Source organism: Pipistrellus kuhlii, unplaced genomic scaffold (genome assembly GCF_014108245.1).
Source record: "Pipistrellus kuhlii isolate mPipKuh1 unplaced genomic scaffold, mPipKuh1.p scaffold_m20_p_1, whole genome shotgun sequence".
Lineage (NCBI taxonomy): Eukaryota > Metazoa > Chordata > Mammalia > Chiroptera > Vespertilionidae > Pipistrellus > Pipistrellus kuhlii.
The window spans coordinates 170,376,789-170,392,050 of record NW_023425404.1 but is presented as its reverse complement, the minus strand read 5'-3'; the positions used below and the strand labels follow the sequence as shown (position 1 = coordinate 170,392,050).

The 15,262-nt window shown below is 46.2% G+C and overlaps 1 protein-coding gene across 2 annotated transcripts in view; it reads right to left on the bottom strand.

Moving 5' to 3' along the window:
- Positions 1-15,262, bottom strand: part of SCFD2 (sec1 family domain containing 2) — a 304,493-nt gene that overhangs the window by 39,012 nt on the left and 250,219 nt on the right. The window contains exon 7 of one of the 2 annotated variants that reach the window (XM_045572663.1): positions 12,803-12,807. The exons of the other annotated variant lie outside the window; for it this stretch is intronic. Coding sequence (XP_045428619.1) covers positions 12,803-12,807 — 5 coding nt within the window. The remainder of the gene's footprint in view (positions 1-12,802; positions 12,808-15,262) is intronic. 2 annotated transcript variants of the gene reach the window in all.

Genomic DNA, 15,262 nt, shown 5'->3' with positions numbered 1-15,262 from the left:
AGAGGGATTGTGCCTGGCCAGTGTTGCTCAGTGGTTGAGCAGGGACCTATGAACCAAAAGGTCATAGTTCAATTTCTGGTCAGGGCACATGACCAGGCTATGGGGCATGCAAGATCTTTGATGTTTCTATCACCATTGATGTTTCTGTCTCTTTCCCTCTCCCTCCTATGTGAAATCAATAAAAAAAAATTTTTAAATCTACTCATAGAGGATTGTCAGTTATTCTGGTAAATGGCTCATGTGGAGGCTGGTTGAGAACATATGATACATAACAATATATTATATTATATTACATATAAATAAATATACGTATATGAGGTCTCATATTTATACTACACAGGCAACTTGTATCTGTGTCAGTAATCTAATGTTTAATGACCTACTGCAAATTTTTAAAAGGTCATTTTTACTTTTCAATTATAGTTGACACACCGTACAAAGTTATTAGAGTACTAGAGGCCTAGTGCATGAAATTCGTGCACTGGTAGAATCCTAGCAGCTGCCGGCTGCCAGCTGTGGCCTCCCTCCCTTCCTTCCCCCAGCCGGCCCTGCCCCCTGGTTGAACTCCCAGACAACTCCCTGTCGAGGGGACAATTTGCATACTACGCTTTTATTATATAGGATTATTGACTATATTCCCCATGCTGTGCTTTGCCTCCCCATGACTGTTCTGTAGTGTGATGTTTACATCCCTCTAATATAAAAGAATCACATCTCAAAGGTCAGAGCGCAGGTTTATAGGGCTCATGTCCTTGGTCATTGCAGAGCCCGGATCTATACCTCATGGCAGGGGCCCTCAGCAGGTGTGGAGGCAATGACATGGGCTTGGATGAGGGTGTGAGCGAAGCTGGCCCAACAGATAAAATCAGAGCCAGAGATATCCAAGTGATGCCGCCAAGGCCCCGAGATGGCCCACAAAGCCTGACCACGCCTGTAGTCCCTCCCGAAGTCTCCCCCAGGCTCCTCCCACACACAGATTCTTGCTCCACTGTCTCCTGCTCAGTGTCTTGAAATGTCCTAGCCTATGGCCTACAGTTGCTGCTCAAATGACCAGGAAGGAAGTGGAGGCGGGATGGCAATCAGCTCAGCAGGCAGGGGCTCCCCTTGGTTCATTGCCAACCCCCAACCCAGAGCCTGGCTCACAGGAGGCACCCACTATATAACCCTTAGACCAGTGAGTGGGAAGACAGAGGGGTGACAGGGAAAAGGGTTGAGTCAGACCAGCATGTGGTAAAGCAACAGCACTGCTTCTCGAGGAGCTGATAAACTACCTCTGCAGGAAATTTCAAACAAAGAGCTCCCAGATGGCGCTGAGCAGTCGCAGCTGTATGCTAAGTGGTCGCCTCCCAACGGCTTCTTAAGAAGCGCAACCTCGGCCGCATGAATTCTGTTTTTTCTTGAACAAGCAAAATGAAACTCGGCGTGGTTAAAGTATGCATGGATATGAGGTAAAACTGTCTTAAACAGGAAGAGAATGATAAATACAAGCTTCAGTAAGTGATTACCTCTGGGTGGGGGTGGGTGGGTAAGCCACCCTTTGGGATAGGGTGATAGGTTCATGGGTGTTTATGATGTAACTAGAGGCCTGGCACATGAAATTTATGCACAGGTAGGGTTCCTAGGCCTGGTCAGTGATCAGGGCAGATCGGGGCCTTCCTTTCCCAGCTGCTAACCTGGGCGTTCCTTTGTTCTACACCGCCCCCTGGTGGTTAATGCACATTATAGCGAGTGGTTGAACTTCTGAGGGGACACTTTGCATATTAGCCTTTTATATATAAAGATTATGCTTTATAACACATATGTATCATATTACCTTTTAAATGCATCATCTATTATCAAAAAAAATTTAACAAAACAGAAACTGGCCACACTCCTTTTTAAGCTTCCAGTGAATTCAGCTCTCTGAACCAGCTGAACAAAAGATGGATGACAGCTGAGGTCTTTTATTATTAGGCAGGTTTGGGACATGTGGTGGATGGGAAAGGCTTGTTCAGTCTCGAGAAAATGTCACTTCCCAGAATTGGAGCCCAAGCCCTGAGGCTTTTTGTGAGAGAACATGTTGGGACACCTGAAGGAAGGAACAGGCTTCGGAACTGGCATGCTCAATGGCAGGGTGCAGGCTGGGTTGGTAGGGAAATCTGGGGAGTGGGATGCAGAATCAGACAGCTGGGGGAGCATCCCCCTGAACCTGACCCGTCTGCGCTGTTTCAGGAGATGCCGAGGCAGCAAAAAGGACAACACTGGATCATTGAGAAGGAAACAGCCCATCTATTTCAAAACAGTTCTCTAAGAGTAGCCTTTCTGATCATCCTGACTATACGAACATAGTTCCTTTATCTTAACCTTTCCTGTGGTTAAATACGAGAGCCCTCAAGGACTCTGTAAAACATATGGTACTGTAGTATCATGTCAAATATTACAATTTTATATGTTGGCTATTAAATTAACCTAAATCACCTTAGACAAGGAGATCTGGACATTCAGCATTCTGAATAACTGAAATACCATGTTTGGGGCTATTTCTTTAAAAAAGGTAGGCATCCATTTCTGATTGGTTACATAATCTCCTATTATGGGGCTACCACCAGGGACAATCAGATCTCTCTCCTATCATTTCAACTCTGGGTCCCCCTTTCTAGGAATGAAACCTGCTACAGGGGGAGAACTGCCCACACAGCCACGTGTGCCAGCGGTCCTGCTCACAAACTTTCCCATTCTCCTGCCCCCGGAGGTGGCATATAGCTCCTGGCCACAATCACAGACAAGCTCTCAAAGGCAGCACAGCCCGCTATGAGCGCTTCCTGACAGGCTGTCCGTCTTTATTCTGTTGAATTAATGCTATTGAATTATAAACTTGTCATTAGTACTACGATCCCCTTTCAAAGTGTGCTGACATTGCTGGTGGTTCTGAATAGCTAGGCATAGTTTGCTGGATGACATCTCGGAGCTGACTTGAGAGATTACCTGCATCTGGTTGTTTGCAAAAGCTGGCAGGTTGGCAGAGCCCCTGGGAGCCACGCTGCACCTCCTAGGATGCTGCGCAAATTTTCCATTTGATCTCACTTTCCGAGCGAGGGGAGAGGAAAGCTGTATTATGTGCATGGAAAGGCACCAGCAACCATGGCCATCAGTTAAGTGCAGTTGGCAGTTTGTACATTATTGTTTGCTTGCTTCTTGCTTGTTCTTTTTTGGGGTGCTATGAAAGCTGAAGCAGCAACAAAGATAAAAACACACAAAATGGGTATAAACATATGGTGGGGAGAAACTGATCTGCTTACACTATTTTTATTTTTCTTAAAAAAAAATATTTTATTGATTTTTTTTTTTTTTTTTTTTTTTACAGAGAGGAAGGGAGAGGGATAGAAAGTCAGAAACATTATCGATGATACTCCTTACTGGGGATATGTCCACAGCCAAGGTACATGCCCTTGACTGGAATTGAACCTGAGACCCTTCAGTCTGCACTATTTTTCTTTACCTTGCACAATCACTGTCATCATTTGATTTTAGCAGTTTCAGAAACAATGAGCCAGTCTGGCATTTCAGAGAGATGGAAACGAAGCCCAGATGCCCCTTCCCCAGAGAGCCCTTCCAAGACCTGCTGGAGGCTGATTCCTGTCCTCCGGGAAGTGTGGCTGATGGGCCAGCACCTGCATCCAGCCCTGCACCTCCCTATGTCTAGTGCAGGAGGCAGGGAGGGGCGGCTCTACCTGATGCAGCTGCAGCAGAGGTCCCGGGCCACTCCTCTCCTCCCCCTCCCCCCGCCCCCCCGCCCTGAAGAACACCTGGAAGGCTTCCTGGAGGTGCCAGCAAGAAAGAAAGCTGTGAAGGAGCACATCAAGATGCAGTACTTCTGCTCCTGTCTGAATCTCAGTCCAAGTCTTGTTGCTGGTTTTAAGAACAGTATCATAGTACTTGTAAGAGATAAGGTTGTACTTTGAGACATGCCATGAAAATTGAGTGTGGGAATAATAGGTAGGTGTCATTTCTGGCCGTGATCTGTCGCTGGGAAGTGCTTTCTTATCCAAGTAACAATAAATACGTCACTCAAAGTTTGGCTTGTCTGCTGATTGCACAAACCTGTGCTGCAGCTAACTGTCCACTTGCAGAGAAGGATGAACTCAGAAGGGCCAGTCACAGCACATTTCCAAGCCTGGCCCTCCTCCGCCTCTTGTTCTCACTCTCACTTAGAGGAGTTTTTAAAAGAGTCTAACAATCTTTTTTCCTTTATGTTCCTTGATCCCCAGCTGCAGTGAGCTTGCTATCATGAGCTTTCTAAGTATGGAGGGACAGTCTTGTCTTTTCATTTAATTTTGGCAAAGGCTAGGTGGTGAATAACATGGAATCATTTTCTGATCTATTTGAGAAAAAGGAAGCACAAAAGGGAAGCTTACTGGCCTAAAGTTCCTTTCACCCCCTTTGTTTCTTAAAAGAACAGAAGAGCAAATGGAGTTTATTTTTCTTCCAGTAGCAGACAGATCAAATGAGAGCCCCCCTTCTCCGCTCCCAACACTCACAAAACCCCCCTCTGCCTTCGTGTAAGGTTCCACTGCACCTGCTGCTGTAAATCTCCATTGAACCGAGCCAGCCTCGCTACGCCTGAAATATAAGCTCCCGCTCAATGAGGCCTCTTATCTACCACTTTTCTGTATTTGCCTTCGGAGGCAGCGTGGATTAGTGTGTGGGTGAGCCGTGTCTGATTCAGAGATGGGATGAGGTCCAGCGAGGGCTGCCAGTCGGACTGTGGCATGGGGGAGAAGGGCAAAAATGCACCCCTCCCCTCGCTTCTTTTCAAGGCAAAGAAGGGCCTTGAGGGTGGACCCTGCCGACCAAGGCAGAGGACCAGGAAAGCTTGCAGGCGGATGAGTTCCTCCTGCAGCTCAGAGTCTGGAAGGGGCAGGAGAGAAGGCAGCTGGTCTCCCGGCACTTTGACCCCGAGGATGGGGCCAGCTTCCTGCTGGGGTGGAGAGAGCTGCCACCTGCAGCCTCCTAGGAGCTTACTGCCCACCCCAGTCCAGTCTTACGCTCCATCTCCTTTAGCCTTTGATGGAGGCAGCTAAGGGTGGTTTGAACTGTCAATGGAGAGGAACTATCACAAAGTGTTAAGGTTTCTAGGCTTTCATGTGCTCTGGGCAGGGACGTCCTTAAGCCCACAGCTGTTTTCACAGTTACTCCATGTCCATCACGTGTCCTAGAAGGTCTGGGGGGCCTGGACTCAGAGCCCAAATTCTTCTCCCTGAAGAGTGGGAATGGGGAGGGGCTGAAGAACCGGTGAGCTACAGCCAGCTCATCATTCGGTTACCACATGTAACCCTGGAGCAAAGTCAGAGCTTCTTGTTTCACTGAAAGGGCACGGGAGCTGAGAGTAACTTTAGAAATCAAAACTCCAGAGTGGTTAGGAGTTCTTTTAGGTCTCCACCAGGGAAAGAAAAATGATCAACCCAGATCGCCCAGGCTGGTAATTGGAATTCTCTCTTCACACACCAGCCAACATCTGCCTTCATTTCTGCACCGAGTGCTTGCCTCCCTCCAGGTGAGAACGTTGCACAGTGAGCTCAGGACTAGGATATCCCAAAGGTTTCACACAAAACGAGACAATTCTCAGAACAACAAGGGGCGTGGCACATTCTTTGGGACCAGGCATTCAGAAGGTGGCCAGGAAATAGAACGTGTGGCTGGATTCAAGATGTGTCATTCTTCTGAAAACAAAAAGCAGAAACCAAACACCTCCCAAACCCATGGAGAACGCTGGCGGTGGGCTGGCGCTGTTTCCAGAAGCAGGCTATGCTGTCTGCTCTGTTGGCCGTGAGAAGCCTCAGGGACTGATCTAGGCAGGAAGCCTCTGAAGCAGCAGCTCCTTGAAACGCTCCCTCCAGGACACAGTAATGCCTCACACAGTCACACACACACCAGCATGCACGGGCTCCTGCCATGTGCTCAGCGCCCTACATGCGCCATCTCAGTCCACTTTGCAGAATATATATTAGGAAAGAGTTGGAGAAATGTGTAAGGATATAGGTTCCAAGGGCAGTCACATTTATATTGTTTATAACAGTGAAAAACTGGAATTAAATTAAACACCCACCAATATGAGGGCAAAAATTTATGTGTGACCTACTATATATTGACAAAAGAAGATGCCTGTGAAGGGCTGGTTGTTAAGCAACAAGAGTAGATGGAACAGTAAGTACAGTACACAAGCTATTCAGTATACATGCCATTCTATACTTTATTTTATTATTATTTTTTAAAATGTATTTTTATTGATTTCAGAGAGGAAGGGAGAGGGGAGAGAGATAGAAACAACAATGATAAGAGAGAATCATTGACTGGCTACTTCCGGTACAACCCCTACTTGGAATCGAGTTCGCAACCGGGAATATGCCCTTGACCAGAATCGAACCTGGACCCTTCAGCCTGCAGGCTGACACTCTACCCAGTGAGCCAATCCAGGTAGGGCCATGCCATTATATATTTTAAATACATACACATGTGCGTACACACGTGGCTAGTGTGACTGAGGAATCTCAATTTTAAATTGCATTTAGTTGAATTTACTAGTCATACGTACCTAATGTATTAGACATTATAGCTCTAGATTTAACAGGGGTCTTCAAACTACGGCCCGCGGGCCACATGCGGCCCGCAGAGGAGTCTGATCCGGCCCGCCAGGTTTTTTGGGCAGTGAGCGCAGCCGAGGTGTTACAGTAGGAATTAGTAGTTCATATAGTCCGGCCCTCCAGCTCTCTGAGGGACCGTGATCTGGCCCCCACTTTAAAAAGTTTGAGGACCCCTGCAAGGTAAGCTAAGTGAAGACCAAAATCTTTGTTTTAATATTGATGTATTTGAGCCTCCTAAAGTAGTGTTTGTGTCCGGCACATAGAGAGGGTGCTCAATAATTAGCTATTGAATGAAATAATACCTATCGAAGGTCATCTCTGGAATTATGGGAGACACCTTTTACTTTGTGTACTTGTGTTTCATTTGATTATTTTTTAAAGCACAACATTTCAGTCTTAAATTAGCAAGACAATAAAGATATTCCAGTTCTGAAAAGCTATACACATCAATCTCTTCCTTTTCCTTTTTCTAGCTGCCCAAAGCACCACCCACTTTGGCCAGTGGAGAGAAAGGCTGGCCCTGGGCAGGTGGGTAATTAATTCCTGGCTACCTGGACTGACCTTCCCCAAATGAACATGCCTGAACGCCGCTGTTCCACCTACCTACCCTTGCCACCTTATCCCTCATTCATGGCAGAAATCAGACGCTCAGTTTCTTTTTTCACCCTTCAATGTGGTCTCTGAGCAAGTCAAGAGCAGAGTCTATATTTCCAGCGGAGAAGAAAACCTGATGGGAAAGACTGACTCCACCGTTAAATGTGGGGTCAGGTACAGTCTACTCTGCTATTTATAGGGGCAGCCCCAGCCCTGAGTTACACAACCTTTCTAGGTTACAGAGTGTCTTCAATAAGACCCCGAGATGCCTCTTCTCTTCCCCCGGCACTCTCCAGTCTGTTTGCTTTTCCGAGTCCTGCCAACACCCACTCAGCTCTCTCCACAAGCTTTGGATGTCAGGCGGGCCCCCCAAGCCCCTGCCCCAGCTGCTCAGGCCCCATCACTCTCTGCCTTCCTCAGCTCAGAGTTGGCTAAATCCATCTTCCTGAATTTCAGCCCTTGCTTTGTCACTTTCACTCCTGTTCCTTCTGTGCCCAGCCTGTTCCATTATTTACTCAGTCTCTTCCTGTCAGTTAACTTTGAATCAACTCCTGTATTTATTAGTTCTATGTAAGCTGATCCGATGGGCTAATATTTACTTATTTTAGCATGTACCAGAAAATGCATAGCTGTGAAAATAGAAAATTCAAGGTTGGTCAAGGCAGCTTTTAAGAGAAGGAAGTTCTCTTATTATTATATTCCAAGAAAGGGGTCAAGGGTTAGGCTGGATTTTAAATTTCATGAGGGTAGAGCCCATTCATTGATTCACTCAACAAAAATGTACCAAGTACCTGACATGTGCACCATTCTAAGCAAACGATACAACAGCAAACAAAACATTTCTTCCTGCATCCAACGCCCTTTGCATTTCCCTATGCCTAAAAATGACGATAATGGCCAACCTTTATTGAGCACTTACCATGCGAAAAGTACCAGTCTAATTACTTTACATGCATTCATTCATTTACTCCGCAGAACTAGCCTATGAGGTAGGCGCTACCACCACCCCCATTTCACAGAGGAGAGAAATGAGGTGCAGAGAGGTTGAGTCACTTGCCCAAGGCCACACAGCCAATTAATGGCAGAACCATCACTTGAACCCAGGCAGTCAGGACCCAGAGCCCGGACTCTTTAATGTTACATTTTCACCACAGCAGGCAATCAATAACCACTGAGTGATGATGATAAGAAGTACAGCATGAACACAGTAAAACAGCCCAAATATAAGCAGAGCCAGGAGAAGGGTCAGTTTAAATTATGGCAGCTTAAACTCTAGGTTAGTTTTGGAAAGAAACATACTTTTATTACTTGAAGTGCACATCCTAGGGCTAATCTAGTCACGTGAAATCTACTCACAAGCAGAGGGCTCTGCTGCCTGTTGTACGGACTAATGAAGACTGGACTGCAACTCAAGAGCCTATCGCTACTAACAATGTCATTCAAGCCATTTCTTCTCTGGAGAAGGCTACACACTCACAATCTTATTGATTGTACTCAGTTGTTCCACAGCCCTCACTCCAAATTTAGGTCAAAGCAACTTCAGATTTCATAGTACATTAACGTCAACTCATCTGAAGTGTTGCTGGGGTGGTCATTGGTGCTCAGCAACACCCCAATTCTTCTCTTCCTGCCGTGTGGTAGGATCACACACTTTCATAAGGTGGGTTTCCTGTGGGTCATGAACTATGTCAGTGATACGTGCCACCTGTGCGTGGAAGCCTTTAAAATCTGATACGCAACTTACGGCTTCCGTCCACCTGCCTCAGTCATCAGGAAAAGCTCTATGGAGAGGAAGCCTCAGGGAGCCTGGCAGAGCCCCCACGACCGGAGGGGGACACAAAGCCCAGAGAATAAACTATGCATTGCTGTTTGAAGCTGCTGAGGTTCTGGTGGTGTTGGTTTTCAGTCCAACCTAACTGATAGAAACACCAAACCCTCCAAATCCCGGATGAAAAAGAGGCAAATGCATGAAGACTCTATATAGCCAATTTGGAGAGACATTACAACACACATTTACATGCCAACACACCTAATCTTCTGGACAGCACTGAGAAGTAGGTATTACATCCATTATGCAGACGTGAAAACTGAAGTTGGGAGAGGGAAGAGGCTTTCGCTAAGGTTAGATAGCTAGTCAGTGACAGAGGTGAGCTTCAACTTCAAGTCTGCCTGAAACCTGTGATGATGCTATACTTTCTACAGAAATCATGTGCAACTGGGTTACATGCAGGGCCAAACACAGGAGCATTAGGTGGGAAAGGCATTCCGTCATTCCGCAAACATACAGCATGTGTCCTTACGATGCGTCAGGCATTGCAAAAGGGCCTCAGAGTGAATGACCTCTGGCCTCTGTGCTTGAGGAGCTGACAGTCTAGCAGGGGCTACAGACAGGTAGAGTGGCCATTTCAATACGGATCAATGAACTATTTGGCTAGGCAAGGTGAAGTGGGGGAGTATACTAAAAGCTATGGAAGGAAAAAAAAAATTAGAAGGAAAAACTAGGAAAGCAAATGAGGAATGATGGCCAAATAAAGACGTGACATTCACGTAATTCTTAGCCTGCTCAGATTTGAACACATTTGGTAGGAATATGCATCTGCCTCACCATGGCAAATAGTCCTATGATGGCATGCGGCCACTGGCTGATGACATCAAAGACACCCGAAAAAGCCAAAAGTGGCAGCTCTACCCGCTGGTAACAGCAGCCTCCAGTCCAGCTGGCTCAGGAATTCAAACCCAAGCAGGGAACACACATTCCTCGGCTGGCTGCCACACCAATTCACAAGTACTGGGCATTTTGCTTGCTGGTCTTATATATATATATATATGGCTCAGTGCATGTAATTCATACATGGGGGGGGAGGGGTGTGTTCCTCAGCCTGGCCTGTGCCCTCCCATAATCCGGGACCCCTCGGGTAGGGTCCCTAGGCCTGGCTGGCGATCAGGGCCTATCGGGGATTTCCTTCCCCCAGCTGCCAGCAGCTGGCCCTACCCTGGCCATTGCCACTGCTTGCCATCTGTGCAGCATTGCCCCCCCTTCCCCACCACCAGTCGCCTCCCTCTGCAGGTGACAGGCATGGGGTGCAATTGCTTGGCTGGCCTGGGCCTCCCTCTGCAGGGCGATCGCTGGCCGGCCCACACACCCACCACAGCATTACTCACCGGTGGCCTGGGCCTCCCTCTGCAGGTGATCGTGGGGTGATGGCGGGCCCCCCGGACCAATTGCATTGCACCTGTCTTGGCTGGCCTGGCACCAGTGTGTGTCATAGTGTGGTTATCTGGAAGGTTGTCCGGACAGTCATTCTGCTATTCAGTTGTTCAGTCAATTTGCGTATTATGCTTATATATAATTTTATACATACATATATTTGTATATATGTATGTATAAAATTATTGTTTTAGAAAGAGAGAGGAAGGTAGAGAGAGAAAAACACTGATGTGAGAGTGAAACAGACTGACTGCCTCCTACACATCCCCTACTTGGAGATCAAGCCTGAAACCTGGGCATGTGCCCTGACCAGGAATCCAATCAGAAATCTTTTGGTACACAGAATGATGTCCAACTCATGGAGCCACACTGACCATGGCTTTTCTACTCATTCTAGACTTTTTGACATATTCATCAGAACTTGTACAATGCCTGACATACAATAGTCAATCCATGTTGACTGGTCACCATACAGAGAATGAACAGAAGCCATGAACATTAGGTAGGAAGAATACTCAGGCTCTCAGAGAATAAACAGAAGGGCATGGATTGCAGAAGACTTTCAAAGAAGCACCAAAAGGTCTGAAGCTTTTGGCAACCAGTATTGGACTTCAGAATGAGTTAGGCTTCTTTTGATTATACTCAGCCATGCAGGTCTGAATTCTGAGCTTCAGAAGGGGATCCCTCTCCTTTGGAAATTAAGAAATGAATGGTTCTCTTGGGTAGAAGTATTTTAGGACAACATCCAGACCCATGAGGTCTGGGGAGAAACAGAAATCCTACTTTGGAAGTTACTGGCATAGTCTTGGTCTTTGGGCAATTTAACAACCTAACTATAGAAGGGTGAACACATTGAGGAGGAGATCTGAAGATGATCTGGGAGGATTCCTGAAACCTGGAGATTCCAGTGGCAGCTAGGGAAAGGCACACAGGTGAAATAACAGGAAACATAAAGTTCTGCTCTCATGAGTTTAAATTTCAGAAGGGCTCTTAGTATCCCTAAGCCATCTGGTCTCTGAGGGCTTAAATTGGGTGCATCTGTCCTTGGCAATGGGCAAGGGGCCTCTTGTCGCGGGACAAAGAACTAGGGAGGAGAAGACACAGACAGAGAAAGTTGGGGAGGGAAGGGCATTTCAAGCGGTGGAAAGAGACCATGCTGCTCTCTCGGGTAGAAATGAACATGTTCTATGGTGCAGGCATGGTCCTCCCTCTGTGAAAACGTCCTCTGGATCCTGTACCTGGGAAACTCTTCTTTTCCTTGACATACCAGGTCAGAAGATACCTTTCCCAAGCAATCTGCCTTAGTTTCCCCAGGCTCTGGTTAGCAGCTTGGAAGCCAGGGTGCTGAGACTCTCCAAGTCCATGAATGACATAGCTAAGTCCTGACCATCAGCCTCACACCCCTTCTTAGCACAGTTCTAGAAAGCTGATGAATTAAAACATATTGATTAAGTACCTACTATGCACTGGCTACAGTTTCTATGAGATGCATCTACAAGCGAGCACAGCACTCCTGCTTCAGGGCACTTACATTCTGGTTGAGGAGACGACAATAAACAAATAGACATATAAGAAAACAGACCACGGCAGATCAGGTGGCAGCTTTCCCGATACCTCTTTTAGCTTTCTGTGTGGCTCTTTCTGAACAGCAGAGTCTAGGAAATGAAACTTTTCACTTCTTGGTTTCTTGCCCAGTAGCTTAAATGCTCCCTTGCCATTGTCTCAAAGATCCCAGAAATACTGTGTTGGAGCATCATCCCATTTGTTGAACCTGCCTCCATCATTGGACCAGGAGCTTCTGTAAGTCAGATGCTCACATGGGTTCACTTGTCTGGCTCACACAAGGCACACACCACATGCTTGCTGCGGGAAGGCTCCCTCGGAAACAGACTGCCTTGCTTGAACGGAAGGCCTGCCCTGAGAGGGGTGAGGGACATTCAGGAAGTTAGGTCGATGGGACAAGTTACCGACAGGACGTGAATGCTAGGCCATGTTAATACTAGCTAGCAGGTAAAGAGAAGCTACTGCAGGTATTTTAGCAGGGGGAGTTTGCTGCAAACAATATGGAGAGGAAACATGTTTTGAGCATCTATATGTGGAAGGACTGGACAAAGTGGAGGTGAAGGGTTAAGTCATGACTGAATGGTAGAAAAGTGGTAGCCAAAGCAACAGGAAAGGGAAGGGCAGGAGCTGTAGAAAATTTGGCACAAGACTGGTGCCTGGAATGTCTCAGTAAGTGGCAGGGAGCATGGTGGAGGGCGTGGGCATGGTGGAGGGGCTGGGAAGTGTCTGTTAATTTGAAAGAATTTGATTCCAGGGTCAATGTTCCGTGAGAGGAGTTGGGAGCTGATCTGTAGGTGTGAGCATCTTGGCTAATAACACTGACTTAGGAGAGAGAGAATATGTGGCCGAAGGAGCATGGGCTCCTGGGCTAGGGAGACGGGCTTGAGTTCTGGATCTGCCAAGTACTAGTTGTATGGGCCTAGACAAGTTACCTACCTTTCTTGGGCTTCATCAGTTAAGTATGGGTAACTATCACACGTTTTTCAGAAGGTTGCTGAGGGGAGTAATGAATTGATACATGGAAAGGCTTGAAACAGCCCGGCACTCAGTGAAAGATAGCTATTGCTCCTGTCTTCAGGTGGTACTCTCACTGAGCAACATCTCCGGGTGAGGAGTATGGAAGGGAGAGGGGCTGAGGCCCACGGAGAAGGCATTTCCCTCTAGAAATACTACCCAACACCAGTGGGCCAGTGGCTTGGCCTTGCAAATAGTTTAGCTTTCTTGAGCATTTTGATGTGAGAATAGTCCTCATCAAAATGGGATTTGCCAATGTGTACAACATAGCTTAAGATAGCTAAGGAGATGACCCATATAAATATACTATGGAAGCCAAAACTGGTTTAGCTCAGTGGATAGAGCATTGGTCTGTGGACTGAAAGGTCCCAGGTTCGATTCTGATCAAGGGCATATACCTTGGTTGTGGGCACATCCCCAGTAGGGGGTGTGCAAGAGGCAGCTGATGGATGACTCTCTCTCATTGATCTCTCTATCCCTCTCTCTTCCTCTCTGTAAAAAAAAAAAAAAAAAAAAAAAAAAAAAAAAAAAAAAAAAAGCAATACAATAAAAACAAATAAATAACCAAACTATGGAAGGCAAAATTTTTTTTAAAAAGCATTAAGCAGTATGGAATTTGGTATTATTTGAATTTGACATTACCCTCCTGCTGCTAAAGAAAATCTAAACTGGTAAAAAGAATGAAAACAAAACAAAGGCGTGGGAATAGCCCATTGATTCAGGACGGTGTGTCTCACACTGGAAGGCATACTGCTGCCCCCAGCCCCTCTGGTGGTAGTGGCCAGGAGCATGCCTCACAGAATGTGCTGAATTCCAAACATTTCATATCAAAGAACCCAGGTTAGTCACTCGGTTATTTTTAGTCCCTGTTGCAGATAGGCTCGGAGCTTATCCATGATGTAAACCGAAACCCAGGATAGCAGGGCGGCATGAAGAGAGACCCTAGCCCCACTGCTGGGGCTCTGTGTGACCCAGGCGGGCTTCTTCATTCCTTCCCAGCCCTGAATATGCCCAAAATAGAACTAGAAGGGAGGGGTGGATCCAGACACAGGGGACACCTTTATTTTTAGCCCACTGAGGACATTTCATTTACCAAACAATATACTGAAATGAGAACTTAAACATAAAAGCTCCAGGCTGTCAAAATGTCAATGGTGCAGACAATTGTTCAGCAGATAAATCATTAGGAATGGACAAGAATAACATGCACTAAAAATATTCCCAATGGACTTTATTTAGCAATAGATAACACGTCCATGATTTTAAGCACATTCTGTCTCTTTTAGCTGTGTCTGGATTAATATAATTAAGCATAAGACCTCTGAATACTTATTTTATGTCAATTTACAAGACTGAAAATCTTTTTTTCTCTCTCTCCTTCCAACTACTGTTGACATTCAACATTATATTAGTTTCACGTGTTTATATAGTGGTTAGACATTTATATAACTTACCAAGTGGTCTCCCCCAATAAGTTTACTACCCATCTGGCACCATACAGTTATCACACGATTGACTATATTCCCTATGCTGTAATTTACATCCCTGTGACTATTTTGTAACTGCCAATTCGTACATCTTAATTCCTTCACCTTTTTCTCCCAGTGTTCCCCGCCCCCCCCCCCCCCCCCCCCCCCCCATATCTGGCAACCAGCAGCTTGTTCTCTGGATCTATGAAAAATGAGGAATCTTTTCTTTCTTTATACAAATGGCATATTACTACTTGTCTCACTTTTAAAAGATTTCCATGTTGCAACGGTGTTATTGAATTCAATACCCAGATGCTCAATGGTTGGGGAGAGGACATTGAAAATGATACTACTTTATTACAAGCATATCTTGCAAATGTTAAGCTCCCTCTCCCGCCCCCAATGTCTCGGGTTTAAGAACAGAACCTTGACAAATCAGGTTAAATCCTAGAGGAAAAGACCATAAGGCAAAAATAAAAAAAATGATCACACTATTTCAGTCCAGTCCTCTAGTACAATCCAACACCGTAAAGAGAGAGAGGTGATAACCTTTCCATAAAAGAAAATCTAACTGCCAAATCTGTGGTTGTAAGTACACATTTGTCACCTAAACGTGGCTCTCAATGACATCACTGGCTGACTGAATCACAGATAAGCGACTGCAGCTTTCTAATCTGGTTTTAAATCCATTTTAGCCGATTGGCTGGGCACTGTCGCCGAATGCTTGATTAGGCACATTCCTCTGAGCAGAGTTATAGGTGGCGAGTGACCTCCAGCCAGTGGGTGGCTGGGGG